Source organism: Dioscorea cayenensis, chromosome 4 (assembly GCF_009730915.1).
Source record: "Dioscorea cayenensis subsp. rotundata cultivar TDr96_F1 chromosome 4, TDr96_F1_v2_PseudoChromosome.rev07_lg8_w22 25.fasta, whole genome shotgun sequence".
In the NCBI taxonomy this organism is placed as follows: domain Eukaryota; kingdom Viridiplantae; phylum Streptophyta; class Magnoliopsida; order Dioscoreales; family Dioscoreaceae; genus Dioscorea; species Dioscorea cayenensis.
In genome coordinates, this window is record NC_052474.1 from 5,175,798 (window position 1) to 5,192,731 (window position 16,934).

The following is a 16,934-nucleotide window of genomic DNA, read 5'->3' on the forward strand; positions in this document are numbered from 1 at the left end:
ACGGCAAAAACCTTAATATTCACATTAGTTGCTTGGAGCAAAAGAAGCTATCACTTCTTCCGGATTAAGGGTGAAAAGTTCGAGAACATTGCGTGCGTGCGGTGGAGGATTTTGCACTTGTGAAATCTCTATGAGGTAATCCTGATCTTTCACGTATATTTATGTGTTCATGTGATTGATCTTTGATAATTAATCAATTGTTGATTAAATATCAATTAATTATAATTAATAGTCCTAATTTGATAAGTACGTTTTTTTCTAACCCTAATTTGATTAGAAGAATAAACAATTGGCACATGTTTTGCAAAATGAAGAAAGGCCAAACCAAGTAAACTCGGTCCTAACTTCTCATCTCTCATCTACCGTGTATTATCAACTCTTTGTCGTCTCTGTTGACAGGCCATCAACGTAGCTCAAGGTTCAATTCAAACTTTGCGTCTTTAGTACTCTGAAGAGAAAAGATCCTTCAGTGACACTATATAAAAAGGGAACAAACTACACCCATTAATCAACCAACATATCCTCCTCAACTATAACTTCAGTCACAGTGCATAGAGTGAAGATGCTTGACAGAAGAGAAAGTAGTAGTCCCTTACCTCTCACTTCTTTGAATCACATTTCCATGCTCTGCAGTTCTTGGCTTCTACTCTATTAAGAGACCCTCTTCCTTTGATTTCAATGGCGCATGGTAAATTTTAATTAATACTGTATTTATTATTATAGTCACAATTGCAATAACTATTTTAATTAATTTATTCTCTCATTATATATATATATATATATATATATATATGTGAAGGCTGTTCAGCAACTTTGGGTTTGGTATCCATCTCCTGCAAGCAGAGGACCCTTGCAGCCTTCCTAAGAAAACAGAGATCAATCCCAAGGACAATCATATGTCTTTCCAGGTACATGCAAGCATACATCCATGCATGAACCACTGCACTTTGATTAATGATATATATTATATATTATTTAACACTGTTATATATATGTGCATTCATTAGTGTGAGAGCATGAGCTTGGTGGAAAGAAAGCTGAAGGAGATGGGCATAAGATACATGCAGAGGCAGGTAGAGGATGGTGGAGTTTATGTGGATCAGTTATTCTTCCATGATCCTGATGGCCTTATGATTGAGATTTGCAACTGTGACAAACTCCCTGTTATCCCACTAATCAACGATGACCCCATCAAGCTCTGCAGGATTGGCAGCATCAAACAACAGCAGAAACAAATGGTACAATGTCAAATCAAAGCCAATTCATGTGGCTAGCAAGGATTTCAATTTTTCAGTCAAATGTAATATATTTTCAATGTTATATCTCTATTAATTAGTCATCTTGAGGTTTCTTTTCAATTCACATAATCCAAAACACAGTTTGGTATCACATGCTATTAATAAAAATAATGACAAAAAAAGTAGTACTAACTCCTAACAGTTGATTTTCTTTATTTTTTTTTTATTGGGATTAAAAAAGTACACTCACATCTGTTGGTTCAGAGACGTAAGAAACACATTCTTATGTTAATTGGTATCGAAAAACCATGTGCCAGCAATCTCAACGATGAAAAATTCATCAAGACAGTGTTGCAGTATAATCCACACATTCAGAGAACTTAATGATCTACACTTTTCAAAGTGAAAATCAGAGAAAATGACAATTGTTAATAATTATAAATATATATATAAGAATTAAGAATATAAACTTCATGATTATTAAGTCATATTTTAAGTCTGACTCCACGTTCACAATAAAGCACCATCATGTCCCACAGGCTTCAGGCAGTATCGATGAACACAAGCTGAACATCCTCTGGAGCACATTGAGCAGTCTTCCTTCCTTTTCTTGTTTCTTTCTTTCAAGTCTTCTGTTCCAAATTATTGAACTGACAACACAGTACTGTTCCTCTCTGATTGTTACACTGGTGGGCTCCAAAAGTGCTGGCATTCATTGGGTCCACAAAGACCAGAATAGTAGATAGATAAACAAGTTATTTGGATACCCATGAATAGCAGCACCTATTGTTCTATTTCTAAATGCTAGCCACTAGGAAATGAATTGATAAGTTAACAGAAATGAATCAGATCCCTACCCACCAGCCCACTGACTCAATTTTTATTTATAAGCGACAGGCAATCACACATGGTCGGCAGGTTAAGTTATTCATGTATTCCATCTTAATTAATACCCTGTCTTGATTCAGTGTGGGTGAGCCATAACTCCTCCAATATAAACAACAACAACAACAAGAATGCTTGCAATGCCATAGAAATTAAACCATGGAGAAACAAGAGAAGCAAAAGCCAAACAGCAAGGAAGGAACTAGTGCTGGTCAGAGAGTGATGGTGATGCTGATGACGAGAAGGAATCATGCAGCACGTAAAGCTGGTCGTCAAGAAGAGAGGGATGCCAATGCCGGCGCCGGTGTGCGCATGAGTGTGACACAGGGGAGGAAGTCATTGTCTCAATTGGAATTCAATGCGGCGAGTGTGGCTGCATTCCTTGGTGTGAAGGTGATGGCCGCTGACATGCCTGACTTCATGCAAGTGCATGCATTCAGATGCGCAAGAAGAGCTTATGATGATGTGCACATTGACAACAAGTTCAGCTCCAAGAAGATGGCTCATGACATTAAGAAGGTAAAGCATTCATTTAATCACAACTTGACCTTATATATATATGTGTGTGTGTGTGTGTGTGTAGGTATGTTTGTATGTATGTATGTATGTATATTATCCGCAAATCAAAAGGTTAAGATTTGAGGATTAATGACAGGAATTTGACAAGGTGTACGGGGTGACATGGCATTGTGTGGTTGGGACGAGCTACGGGTCATTTGTGACGCATTCCACAGGCTGTTTTCTCTACTTCTCAGTGGAGAAGATGCTTGTAATGTTGTTCAGGACTAAAACTCCAGCAATGGCATCATCTTAGATTAGTAACAGTGTATATCTCTCTCTCTCTCTCTATATATATATATATGTGTTGGATGTTTTACAGAGTTTTCTGGCGGATGATACATGTTGAACATCTAAAACAGAGGACTCTTTTCCCACTTTTCATGTCTTGTCAGTTCAGGAGACAAACTTAACTTTGTGGCACATATATATGTCTACAACATGACAGATGAGCATGTCATCTTGTATTATTTGCATTCATTGTATGTTCTTCTTTCTCTGCAGATCTGCAAGTTTCTGGCTCTCTTTGTCCCGAGACAATGTGATTGAATGAGAATCTTGTTCTCTTCTCACTCAAATTTACATTATATCATTGATCATATTATATATATACAATATATCCCCAGCAGCCATAATTTGGCTCATTCTGTATTTCCACTGTTAAAGTAAACATATATATATATTGAGCTTTATTTATTCTTGTTTTTTTTTTGCCCCTTTTAAAAAGATGGACATATGTAAATGTACTAGATACTTAGCCATATCAATATATAGCATATAAATACTTAAGGTAAGAAAGGAATAGCTGACCATGATGAGAACCCACAAAGTTTTGTGCTTTCAGACACCTCATGAGCCAATACAAAGTTCAAACATATCTCCTCCGCAACAAAGTTATTTATTTATTGATGAAACAAAGTTGATTTATCATCTTACATTCTTATTCATTTAATTTGAAAGGAACATTTCAAAAAATCAATAAGCTCCGGGCCCCACCAAGTGTCAAACGTTTACTCCTCGTTTAACAGTCAAAAAAGATGGGCGTGACCATGAAAAGCAATCACACAACACAAGTACAACACAACTATTAACATAATTTAAAATCATGCAAAATAATAACAGAATAACATTACTTTATTCAGCAATGAAAATTAACAAGCAACTGTTTTAATTAATTTTGTCAACAATTAATGAAAGGCGTAACTTTTAATTTATAAACAAAGTAAATTATATATATATAAAAACTTAGGATGGGTAAGAGTATTGTGGCAGCTAGTTTAATCATATCATGCAAAGCACCGCCATGACAAGAATTTGTGGATAAGAAACATTGATTAATACTTTAATAGAGCAATGTCTTCACCTCCCATAATGCCATCATGGACCAAGGTTGGTTGAAGAACAATCCAGAGGTGCTAGTTGTCAACAACAAGAACAAAGAGCACAAAACACAATATTGAAACTCATCCATCACAATAATCAACCATTTAAGCAACATCATTCATATCAAAAGAAACAAAAGCAATTCATTAGCACTCAATCACCACTCCACAATACCACCAAAAAGTAGATTACAACACACACTTGACACATCATTCATTTACATATATAGCTACAGACACACATTAAAACAAAATGAAAATAAAATAAAATAAAATAAAAGGAAAGAGCAAAGAAAATGAATGGTGTGTAGTGAATTACCATGTCTTTGGATGCAAAACTGACTAACTAATGTATGGAATATGGATGTAGATCTTTCTCTCTTTAACTGAATGTTTGATGATGAACCAAAGCAGTGAACAAAGTAACAAGGAATTTTAGAGTTTTGGAACATTGGAACATAAAGAAAGAAGCAAAGAAGGAAAGAAAGAAAGAATATTCACTTGTTGCGCTTACTAGTCTTTGGTTTCTTAGAATGACCAGGCTTGCCAAAAACTCCACAAAAGCCACAGCCAGAGACTTTAGGAGAAGGAGGATCCAGAGCCGGTGAGACTCGGCCGGTGCGGTAACCACGGCCACCGTTGGACTGGCTCCGTTCCATCACTGCGCCAGAAGATCCCACGCTCCGAGAGCGTCTCAACTCCTGGCCTTCTTCTCCCTCCTTCTTAAACTGATGTTGTTTTTCTTGATTCTTATTTGGCTCTCCTGAGAACCTATCCTCCCATACCAACCCTGATGATCCTGACCTCCTGAACGTCTCCACAGATCTCTGCAGACCAGCCATGTCTTTTGCTTCTTGTTTTAGCTCTTTCTCCAAATAAGGTATTGAAGAACAAAAGAATAGTTGTTACTTGATTATATCAAGGTAGGACTTAGGAGATGAGAGAAGTGACAAAGTAGGAACATGGAGAGGATGGTCACTTGATTATGACTCGTGGTAAGAACTAGAGAAGGAAGAGTTAGGTACCCGTTTGCAGGTGGTGGTGCCTATTGTGTATATTTATGTGTATATATCATAAAGTCATTGATGGTTTGCTTTTTGACAAATAAAATATAAAAATATTTGTTCTGACTTTTGACCCACAAACAGTGACTTTTGTTTGTTTTAATCCATTGGCAGTGTAGAGGTTACCGGTTTGCAGTTTCAATGAAAGAGCAAAACTAATTAAAGAACATGGACATTTGTAAAGTTTTTTCCTTTTTTATATAGATAAATCATATTCATTAATAAAAGCATAAAAAATATAATAAAAACAGTTTTTTTTTTTTTGATAAAAATAAAAAATAAAAAAATTCACTATTGATAAATAATTACAAAATAATTGAAAAAAACAAAATAAGATAGACTAGGGCACTCAAACCCTAGCGAACATAAGCATGGAAATGTAAGCAACTACAAAGCTCGTTCTGACCGCCTTTAACCTCCTCTGATTACTTCTCGGCTGATACTATATGCTACTTAAAGAATCCTAGTCTGTGTTTAGCATCATGGTAATAAAACAAATGCCACAATAGTAATTTTGCATAAATCTGATTTGCAAAAATAAATTTGGTAGTTTTATAGAGATCCCTGACCTATATTCTAACTCAAATTTAATGAGTTATACTTTAAATTGGGTTTCACATAGGACTGTTTTATGAGACTGGTAATTGAAGATATAAGTAGTTTGATAGTGAAGAGAGATTCGGATTGATCATGTGTTCTTTTGGATTTCTCTTTCATTTCATTGTTTTTCTATGTGGATCAGCAGAAGCACCAGATCCGAGGCTTACAATTAAACCGTGTAATTCATGTGTCCTAAATAGAATAAATTGGCTAGTTTGGATGAACAAAATAAACATTTTGCTTATTATATTCCAACAACCATTTGGCTTTAATTACTACAGAGAAGAGTGGCAAACCAAAAATGCTTTTGGTTTGAAGCATTTAAGTGTGTATTAACTTCCAGCAAGCTTCTTGGTGTCTGTCTGCCTTAGAATTGGAAAGTCCTCTCGTCATTGAATTTGTTGGACCCTTTCATTGTCTCCATCCTCCATAAGATTATAATAATATTGATGAACAAGCAATGAGTCATGCCTTGAGGATGATTTATTACTGGTTGTTATTTATTATTGGTCAAGGAATTGAACAGTTTCCTGTTCTCAAATGGCACCCTGGGATTGGATTACTTAACATAAATTTATAACGCCGCAAATTTTTGACTGGAATTTCAGACTTTGACAAAGTTTCTGCAGTACTATTTAAGAATTTCAAACCTCCATAATTTATATTTGACAATGTACCAACATGTTAAAGAATTTTCCAAGTGTGCTCTGCATAAGTTCTTTACTTTTTTTTTTTTTATTAAATAAGTTCTTTACTTTTAAAAATAAAACAAAGAAAATTGTAGGCCTGATTAGAGATAATATATAGAAAGTATATCACCCAACAATAACAAAAGCACATGCATTAAGAGAAGAAAGAATTCAAGGAAAACATCTTTGATTAATTGGCCGTAAGCAAATAATTTGAGAAGAAGAAATTTGAACAACAAATGTTCAATAGAAAGTCTCTGAGGAAATCATGGTCAGATAATCATCAGAGTCTCTAAATATCAAGCGGTGGATATGACTGCTGACATAGTTAGCTGAGATACAATATATTCTAATTTTGAAAGATCAAGTAAATTATAACTATTGATGAGCAATATAACGTTTTCTCACCGTATATGATGTTTTTTTTTAAAATTTTTTTTTTAATGAAGTGGATGAACATTAATGTAACAAAACAAAAGCCAGGGGAAAATACAAGTGCGAAAACAAAGAACATAGCAGAGGTACAACATGGGTCAGTTCTGGCCACCATGGATAATAATGGGTTAAGGAAAAAGAAAACAATAAAAATAAAACAATGTAATATAGTAAAACGGCCTTTATGAAATAATCGCCATGTTTGATCATTCATTTATGACAACACAAACATGCCAAACTTCAGGCCCACTTTCTTGAGCCATCATAGATTGATGGCCTAAAGAGGCAGAACTCCTGATAAAGATTAATCAGAATGGAAGCAGAGTTTTTTGGTTTGAGTTTTTTCATATCCAGATTTAAAAAAAATTGGTCAATCTGACCGATGGTAGAGTTGGGAGAAAATTAATTTTGACTGAAAAAATGCATCCATTGCTACCATGGATTCAGAAGATGATCCCTGCAAGAGATTGTTTCATATATAGGAACCTTCTTCTTCATTTGTGTCCTCGGTTATATCTACATTGTTCTTGATCTTTATTCACCTCATAATCCATCTCAAGTGGCACACATAGTCTAGTGATAAATACATCAAACTGAACACAGATGCCTGGGAATGCAATTAAGTGCTTCTCCATATTATATCAAAAGCAGGTGATCAAACACTTTTGCTTCATGTACTGGAGAATTGATTTGCTAATGTTGGCTCTTTGTAAGAGAGATTCCTCACCCATGCTGCCCTTCCAATGTGCACATCAATATATTAATACCAGACACCTAGCTACTAATTGGCCTTTCAAACTAACAGTTCACTGAAATTCATCCTTTGTTAATTCTCAACATAATCATTTGTTTGATTTAAATATTCTCATTTTCTCCATTAAAAAAAATAAACCACACTGGAGATTTGTCAATTCATAAGCAAATATTAAAGTATTAAGCATAGCACAACAACAAAAGAATCTAATCTAACATGAGCACTAGTGCCTCCACAGATATAATGAATTAACTAACACCAGTTCCACATTCACATGCAGATGCAATTCACTGACTCACAAGAGCCAGATCATTTGTTTTTGCTCTGCAAGTAATATATATTTCAACTGAAACTACCAGAGCATATGAGAGAACAAAATGAGATCAAGAAGACAGGACAGGGCGCAGTAACACTGCTCTAATGGGAATGTTACACTTTGGGATCAAAGCTTCACCATTTCCAGAGAAACCTTGAACCAAAACCCACTCCCATTGATCACTACCCTTCCCTTCCGATCTCCAAACCAGCATCTCAGACCCAAGATCACTAAACAAGTAGAGAGCTTTATCACTCCCCACGCACCGAGTGGCTCCCCAACTCCCCTTTCTACTCCAAAACCTCCGGCCCAGCTCCACCGGCACCTCTCCGACCAATTCCCACTCATCCCCGTCCACCAACTCCCAAACGCACGCCTCCCCCTCGCACACTCCCCCGACCAGTCCGATTCTCTCTACATCCCTCGTCTGCACAAGCACCGCCCACTCGAGCCTATCCGCCATCGGCGCCCGCACCTCCCTCCACGACCCACTTCCCACATCGAACCCCACGACGCTGTACGCCCTCGCGGACGTCATCCAGTAAATAGTCCCGCCCGCATGCACACTCTCGTTCGGTGTCCAAACAGTCAACCGCACCGCGAACTCCACCGGCATTGTGCCCGCGTGTCGCCAGTCACCGTCCCTCGAGTCATAAACCTCTAGTGTTGACTCGTAGCAGCAGGCACCGGAGGTGCCACCAGCAACGAAGACTCGGAAGCTGGAGGAGTTTCCTGATGTAATGAACCCAACAGCGGGGTTGGACCGGGGCTTAGAAAGACAAGGAAGGAGGTGGAATTGTTTGGAGAAAGGGTTGCAGAGAGCGATGCGGAGGGAGGAGACGGAGGAGACGAGCTTGCAGATGATGAGACCGAGACCGACAGCGCCGAGTGGGCGGATGGAGTGGGGGATGAAGCGGAGAGGAAGGCAGTGCCAGCGTTGGAAGGACGGGTCAAGAGCATAACAACACTGAATGGAGCCGCGAGCAGGCATGGCGAGGAGCCAAGGTGGATGGGAGTGGGATGGGGTAGACGAGGAGCGGGCGCAAGCTTGCCAGTGCGTGCAGGTGGACATGGCGCGAGCCAGGGACGTGGGCGGCAGGTAGGAGAAGACATGGGCGAGGAGGTCTAGAGGGAACTCGTTCCACATCGCGATGCTGAGCTTCAAGTTCAAGTTCTTGTTCTTGGAGATAGATTAGATTAGATTAGAGGTTGGCAGGGTGTTGCGTCTTGATGCGGGAGTGCAGTGAATGATTGGTCTGGTGACTTACTTTATGTATGTGGTCCACATCATAATGATGACGAAATGGGATTGTATTTGTTAGCATTGTACCACTGTCACACTATCAATGATGCTTCACAAACTCAAAGGGCAGCCTATTTTATGTGTAAATTTTATGACACTAGATAATTTGTATGATTTTTTTCGATTGAAAAAGAAATCATATATAATATAATATTATTGGAGAAGGACTAGAAAAAAAAATTATAAAGTTTTTGGATGAGTCTCATGCGGAGCCTCCTCCGGGTCGCTCCCGGCGGAGGCGGTGATGGTGGTGGCGATGGTGACAGGAGGATTCAGGCGACTTCCAAGAAGCATGCTGAGGATATTAATGAGGGAGATAAGGCACAGCTTAAGAAGAACCTAACCTACGCGCAAGCTGCCAGCTCTTCGTCGTCGGAAGAAGCTTAACAGTGAAGAAGGGAGCCAGTATGACCAACAGTGGTAGCTCTGTGGGCCAGGGTAAGATGTCAGCATCTAAGCGACCTAGATCGCCGCGGGATAGTACATGTGGTCACTGCTTCCGGACTACGCACAAAACGGCAGACTGTAGGCACCAGGTCATGTGCTTGAGGTGCTCATGCGTAGGTCACATGGAGGCGAGATGCACCGTTGAACCAAGAAGAAGTCCACATCGAAGGAAACTCCATGTTCGTTCAAAGCGAATGGACAAGCTTGCGGACTCGACTGCGCAGCCGGTTGAGAGCGACCTGAGAACTGTTTTCGGAAACTAAGTTGGCCATCTCTCTCGATTGCCTTGTCTCCGGAATCTGAGAAACTGAGAGAGGAGCTTGCGAGAGTAGCTGTGCTCACTTTGACTAAGGGCTTCGTCAACGAAGTTAACTTGCTTGACGTTATTCCGTCCATCATGAACAAGGAGCTTGCAGGCCCTGTTACTCCTTTGAATGACTGCACATTCTTATTGCCCGATGGAGAGTAGAGTGGAGGTCAAGGAGTTGTGCAAGCTTGGATCTTTCTCCGCGGCGACTAAAGACGGACCGTGTATGCTTCATATTTCACCGTGGTCGGCTGAGTTGGGAGCGGTGGGGAGGGCGTCGGGAGAGGAGCAATGGATTCACATTTGGAACTTACCCCTTCATGCTTGGTGCTAGCCCATTATCACGGAGGTCCTCAGGCCGGTGGGGTTGTTAGTCGCTCTCTCGCAAGCGGAGGTTACACATAAATATTTCATCTCTGCGCTAGTGAGGCGTCGGGCAGGGGTCTCGCTTCCTTTGGAGCTGGACTTCAGCATGGGGATGAGGAAATACCAGGTTTTGTTCACAGGTGATCGGGGAGCGCTCCCGGTGTTCCGGCGGGATCTGGGAAGATACATGCTTGATTTTAAGGAGGATGGAGCTGCTGTGAAGTCGGGGACGCAGGTTCAGCTTGAGAAGGAGGCTCGGAAGGTGACTGATAAAGGGAAAGGGAAGGCGATGGTTGAGCTGAGCTCCCACGCCGGACTACGGATCGATGGCGATGCTCTGGCTAGGCCAGCTGTGAATGTTGGTTCAGAGAAGATGCCGGGAGTCTTGATTTCACCGGATGTGGTCGAGCTCTGCTCCCACGGTGGTGCTGATGCGAACGTCCCTCGGAATCGGGAGGTTGGGCGTCGGACCGGTGGTCTTCCGGTTGAGCTGGGACGGACTGATGGTCTTCAACGGGCTCGGTCTCCCGAGCGGAGGCAGGTGTTGCGGGAGAAATGGGTGAGGACGCAGTGTACGGGAGAGTTACGTGTCGAACATGGGGGCTCTCGTCAGTCGAAGTTGATGGACCACGTTAAGGGTCCGCTGGATCAGGTTAAGGAGACACGTGGCCTTCTCGTGGCGTCCGAGGATGGGGCGGCACTTGTTAAGGTTAGGATGGAACACGTTAAGGAAGGGGGCGGAGCAATTTGAGGATTCTTCCTTGTGGGGTTGCGGGGTTGATGTTGATGGTGTTCCGCTGGACCACGTTAACAATGTTAATGGGCCGACCTCGTTGGGGTTGATTGAGAAGCAGGGTCAGAAGAGTCTGAAGGCCCATGAAGTGGGTTTGGAGAAGAATTGTTTTGATGATTCCATTGCTTTCATGATTGGGCCGCTTGTGAACCCGACCCATAGAGCACAGCCTGAGATTGATTTGGATGTAGGGGATCCTCTCCTTATATGTGATGTGGGCCTGCAGGTGGGCCGGCCTTTTGTGTCCAAGCCTGAGTCCATTTCAGGGAAGGATTTGGCTACTGGGGACAGAGTTTCTAAGGATTCAGGGGGCAAGCTGATAGGGGAAGGGTCCTTGGCGCCAGTGGAGCTGTCGAAAGTTTATTTTAAAGACAAGTCTGCGGTACCTACGGTTGATCTCCCTGATGATTTTATTTGGCAATTTATTGCGGGGGTATTGGCACTTGTTCCGGTTCTAGTTCAGGAGGACACTGGGGGTCGCAGTGGCAATGATATGATGTCAGAAGGGGATGAGGGTTCTAATGTTCGTTCTACTGGTTATGTGACTATGGAAGTCGAAGTTTAGTCGGATGGCTCGGCTTCTGAGTTCGAAAGGAACCTTAGAGAGTTGTTACCTGGGTTTCAGGGTGGTTCAGATGCTAATGGGCAAAGACAAGCTACGGGCCTCAGGAAAAGCGAAAGGCCTAAAAAACCTTCTTCCCGTTTCACTGAAGATGCCGAGTACTTGACTGAACCACCCAAATCGACCAAGAAGAAAGGAACTGTGACGGAAGAGGTGAAAGTTCCTGAGAGATCGAGAGCCAAGATGTTGGAACATTCTTCTACCATCAGGCGTAGTCTGGAGTTCCTTACATTCACTAGGGAGGAGCAGGGTGGTGCGTCGATTCAGGATGCTGGGCTCGAAACGCACACTGGCTAATTGATTGTATTTCGGGGGGGTCTGGGGGGTGGTGGAGGCTGTTGTTCTTTACCTCGTTTTGTGTTTTGTGGGGTTCCTTTTCTATTTCCTTTATGTTTCTGTTCCACTGCTTGTGCTTCGTTGTGGCGCCCCTCTTCTTTTCTCTATGATGAGATAGGGGCTTAATTGTACCTTTGTTTTTTCTTTAGTTTTTAATGGAAGTGATTTATCCATTTTTTTTCAAAATCAAAGGTGGGATATTGATGGAGTGGGTTATTAAAATATGTTTGATATTTTAATATGTAACCTAAAGTTATATGTTTGATTATTAAAAAACAGTTCATTTGTAACATGTTTGATTACTCAATGGATCGTGTATAATGGAGAATTTTTTTAATGGATAATTGGATATAATAGTCATTTAATTGCATGCTCCATGTGAGGATGAGCACAAGTGGATGAATGGGTTTATTTACCCACACACCTCGCCCATGATTGTTCATAAGTTGTTTCACTATATATCTTAAACAGTATATTCAAATATCTTTATGCTCATCACTAATATATGTATTTATTAATAAATGTCGACAAACCATAACATTCTATATAAAAAAAATTCAATCCTTGACTTTTCATTTTTAAAGAAAATACAGGTTTTATTTTTCGCTAATATATTAATTTTAACAAAATTTTCTGTTTTAAATAACTGAAAATTATAAATTTATTCATGGATAATTAAGAGTTAAAATATATAACTATGTAGTCTTATATATGAAATCTTATATATGTGTAGAATTACATAGACAATGATTATAAAAGACATTGTTTATACTTTTTTTTTTAAATCTATTATTACATAATAGGATATATATACATACACATCTCATATTTTCATGAGTATATCTATATTAAAGAAAATTTACTCAAATATATATAATTTAGGAACTGTGGCTAGCCCAATAATAACTATCCGGGTTTGTATTACAATTCACATTCTGAATTTTTTGTGAAATTTTTGTGTGAGAAATACTTATTATTTTTTCGTTTAGAATTGCATGACTGGAGGTTTATTTTTAAGAGGTCAATCAAGTTACAATAATTGGTGTAAATCCGTACCCATTTGTCTTTCGCTTGTTGACTTCGTAATATATATATATATATATAGTTCCAAAATTAAAATAAATTGTAAATAAATAAACTAATTAATAAGGGGTATTATAGTCATTCTATCAAGCACCAAAGAACAAGGGGAGGATGAGAACGGGATCCAGAGAACAAAGAAAGCTTAGAAAGGAGAGCGAACGCGAACAGACAAGAGGCCTCCCTCTCCGATGGCTCCTCCTCCATCCTCTTCCTCCAAGAACTGGAAATCCATCGCCGCTCGCATCTATTTCCTCCTCATCATCCTCCAAATCCCTCTTTTCAGGTATCATTCATTATGTTTAGATCTCTTTTTCGCGGTTTCTGATCTATATATTGAATTTTTTTCCTTGCAATTGAATTAAGCAACGGTGTGAGTAGGTAGGTAGCATATCATGCTGTGGTTCGTGTTCATATTCCTCATAAATATGGGCAATGGAGTTGGTTAGGTTATTCAAGCTCAAAACTTCACCTTTCCGACCACATGATCATGATCACTATCCTTTGTTGTGGTTCAGCAAATCATTCTTGAAATTTTTACTCTTCAAATATGTTCTAAAGGCGTCAAATTTTGTTTCCTAATTAATCTTCAACTGTTCAACCATGTTTTCCAACGAGGAGCCAATTTGCATGGTTGACCAGGGGACTGCTTCTCTGCCCCTTGATCATGCTTGTGTCTTTGGAGCCAAAACACAGATCTTGAGTACACCACAGTGGTCTCTAGAAAATTTGGTTGGTTGACATGTTGAGCCACCAGGACTATACCATTTAGTTTTCAACTGATAGAATGTGAGGCATCATGGCTAATTTATGTTGATATACGTGATGTAGTTTAGAGTGCATAATATTTTGAGAAAAAATTGTTACTTCCAAGTATATTTTCTATGATTTTTTTAATTAAGTTAATTATATATTCCTCTTTCTCCTGCCAATTTCTCATTCTCATTACTCGAAAAGAGGGGCATCAAGCTGAACGGCATGCATAAATCAGTTGTTGTGTGCACACTAGTTCAAGAACGCAGATATGTTATGAACATCATATCCAGTATCTCCTTAAATGTGAAGTTCCTAACTGGCAGTTTTTTTTATATTTTGTTTGTTACTTCCCATCTATAGAGTTTAGCTCATGTATAGAGAACCACATGCTGTAATTCTTGTTCATCTTCCTCTGGTAGTATGCATAAGGGAATTGATTAGGTTACTGAAAATCAAAACTTCACCTTTCCCCTTCACATGATCATGATGGTTGTATTATGGTCTTAAGTAACAAACCTTGAAATTGTTGTTATCCACGTAAGTTTTGAGGTTATCAACTATGTCTACTAACTAATATCAAACTCTCCTTACGTTTATCCTAAAAAGTAACCCATTTCCATGGTGAATCCTGGACCAAGGGACTGCTCCTCTGGCCCTTGATCATTGAATGTCTTGGGAATTGACACATGGACCTTGGACACTCTGTGGTCGGGCACTGTAATCCATGTTTCAGAGCATATCTTCTATTATGTCTTTGCATTGTGCTACTCCTGTATAACTGGTTAAGATTACTAGAACATTTTGTAGGTTGAAATGCTGAGCCATTGGGGACCCTATCCTGTAGTCTTTGACAAACAAGGTATAAGGCGTCATGGCCCAACTTATGTTGAATAGATGATGTGATCTTATGTGCATAATATTTTGACCAAAATTTGTCGTTTCCATGCTTGTCTTTCTATGTTTTCTTGTTTTTCTTTCATTTAGTTAATAAGAATTTGCTCTTGTCCAACTAAATTCCCATTCTCATGCCTAGAAAATTCAGGCATGAAGCTTAATAGCATGCATAAAGCAAATGTTGTGTTTATCCTAATTGCAACAACTTGCACATTATATGAACAGAAGTAGACATTGACATGCATGTGATCCCAAAGAATGCTGGCCATTATTACCATCTAAGTGCTCTTTCTATAAATCTTACACCATCTATTTCAGTAATTCCTCAATTTGAAGTTCCTGACTGGTAGTTTTGGTTGTCTGTTACTTTCCATCTATATGGTATAATTCATTTCAATAGATCCAAACCAAATGCCTTGTTTTGGAACTTGGCATATCTTCTTTATTTATCTTCCGTCTATTATGCTTTTTGGCTCTATTTAATCTACTGTCTATTTTAATCACCTTTGTCATTAAGAAGCAAATAAAATCAAATAAACTGTCATATTCAGCCTTTTGGAAAGCTTCAAAGTTAGTGAGTGTATGAGTAATTGCATGACTGGCAAAAAAGTAAAATTACATCTACCCCTTGAGCTAGGTCTTTGCAACATGCTTTGGACAATGACTAACTGTGCTTTCTCATCTTTCTCTTTTCCATTTCAGAGTTCCTTGCAGGTCAGGGATATGCACAACACCAATACAGGTCACATCTTCACAATTAGTTGCAAATGAAATATTTCCCCCGGCAGTCGTGAAGGCTCTCCTCTACCCCGGAGCAATTGCAAATGGACTTTTCACTAACATGACCATTCCAAGATGGAATAATCTGTTCAACATGTACAACCTTACTGAAGCTAAAAACGCATCAGCAGTTGTTGATCTCCAACGGCTTGAGGTTTCCTCTACCTTTATACTAGGCATGAACAATTTGGTTTTGAATGTTGCTTTAGTATAGCTAATGTTCTTCGTCATTCACCAGGTTCTTGCTGGCAGCTATTTCGCAGTTGCAGGAGCGCTTGTCAGTGTAATAAATCCAGGGAGGATGAGCATGTTCGGAACTCTGTTGGTGGTATGGGGCCTTGTGAAAGAAGGGATTCTTGGAAAGCCGGTTAACACAGATCCAAATACAGCGGTTTATGTATACCCGACAATGTTGGTTGCAGTAATTTGCGCTGTTGTCTCAATAAAGTATAAAGAGAAAAAAACATTGGCGGAAAGCCAGGCCCGGCCTATTGCAAAACCATTACAGAGCTCAGTAAAGTCAAAACTCAAGTAAATATGGTGGCACTTTTGGCTTTGTAATTTTTTTTACCCTTTGTAACTTTCCTAAAGGTTTTACTCAATTGGAAAAACTGAGAACAAGTGTCTTGATCTTGTACTAGTTTTTAAATTTAAATTTTGTGAACTTAGACTGAGCGAAAAGTTCGGTTGCTTGTAATCGAATGTGATGATATTTAATTCGACAAAAGGTATCATGATATATGATGGTTATTTGATGCAACATTCATCTCTTCTGAACTTGTTATATTGCCATGGTGTACACATAAACAGCATAACAGAAAATAGTCATTCCATTCTTATTTGGATTGCACTTCAATTTTGATCAATTTGTGGTTTTTTCTTCTTCTTAATGGACTGCATCTTATCCCTTGAAAAGGTGAAATTATTCAAGTTTCTGATTTAACTGTTGTTATTGCATCTTTTCACTTTAATAATGAAGTTTAGTCAATGATTTCCGCACAAACCAAAGTAAGATTACCCCTTTCCCCAAAAGTAGACACATATTAATGTGCTTAACATTTTGTTAGATATAATTGATTTCGGGGTTCTCTAAAAGTAACAATAATTGGTATATATATAAATGTAGTTTTGGGCATCTATCCTGGGGATATATGATCTTTATTCCTACACTCACTACCCTTTTTAGGCTTTATTGAAGCCAGTGCTTGTTACCGGAAACGCAATCACCACTTTCCAAGGTTCCAACAACCTCACTTTCACAAGATAATACTTTCAATCAAACTTTTTACTTAATATTTCTTGCATTTCCAGTTGCGTCTTAAAAATATT

At 39.2% G+C, this 16,934-nt stretch overlaps 4 protein-coding genes and 1 pseudogene across 5 annotated transcripts; 3 read left to right on the top strand and 2 right to left on the bottom strand.

The window, feature by feature from the left end:
• The first annotated feature begins 533 nt into the window (after positions 1-533).
• On the top strand, positions 534-1,274 carry LOC120258589 (annotated as a pseudogene).
• Positions 1,275-2,080: 806 nt separating this feature from the next.
• LOC120259263 lies at positions 2,081-3,253 on the top strand. 2 transcript variants are annotated; one of them, XM_039266838.1, is made up of 3 exons: positions 2,081-2,642; positions 2,779-2,949; positions 3,186-3,253. In XM_039266838.1, the coding sequence occupies exons 1-2, from the start codon at positions 2,283-2,285 to the stop codon at positions 2,935-2,937; spliced, it is 519 nt and encodes a 172-aa protein (XP_039122772.1). In that variant the 5' UTR covers positions 2,081-2,282; the 3' UTR covers positions 2,938-2,949; positions 3,186-3,253. The 2 variants fall into 2 exon arrangements, with proteins under 2 accessions (XP_039122772.1, XP_039122770.1); XM_039266836.1 differs by having other exon boundaries at positions 2,082-2,642; positions 2,779-3,253.
• A 934-nt stretch (positions 3,254-4,187) lies between these two features.
• On the bottom strand, positions 4,188-5,118 carry LOC120258214 (uncharacterized protein At1g15400). Its single transcript, XM_039265573.1, has one exon. The coding sequence runs from the start codon at positions 4,903-4,905 to the stop codon at positions 4,561-4,563; it is 345 nt and encodes a 114-aa protein (XP_039121507.1). The 5' UTR covers positions 4,906-5,118; the 3' UTR covers positions 4,188-4,560.
• Positions 5,119-7,988: 2,870 nt separating this feature from the next.
• On the bottom strand, positions 7,989-9,068 carry LOC120258590 (F-box only protein 6-like). The gene has a single exon (XM_039266049.1). It carries the CDS (start codon positions 9,066-9,068, stop codon positions 7,989-7,991), a length of 1,080 nt encoding a protein of 359 aa, XP_039121983.1.
• Positions 9,069-13,288: 4,220 nt separating this feature from the next.
• LOC120259586 lies at positions 13,289-16,361 on the top strand. Its single transcript, XM_039267223.1, has 3 exons — positions 13,289-13,461; positions 15,528-15,759; positions 15,844-16,361. Exons 1-3 carry the CDS (start codon positions 13,367-13,369, stop codon positions 16,138-16,140), a joined length of 624 nt encoding a protein of 207 aa, XP_039123157.1. The 5' UTR covers positions 13,289-13,366; the 3' UTR covers positions 16,141-16,361.
• Positions 16,362-16,934: the final 573 nt, after the last annotated feature.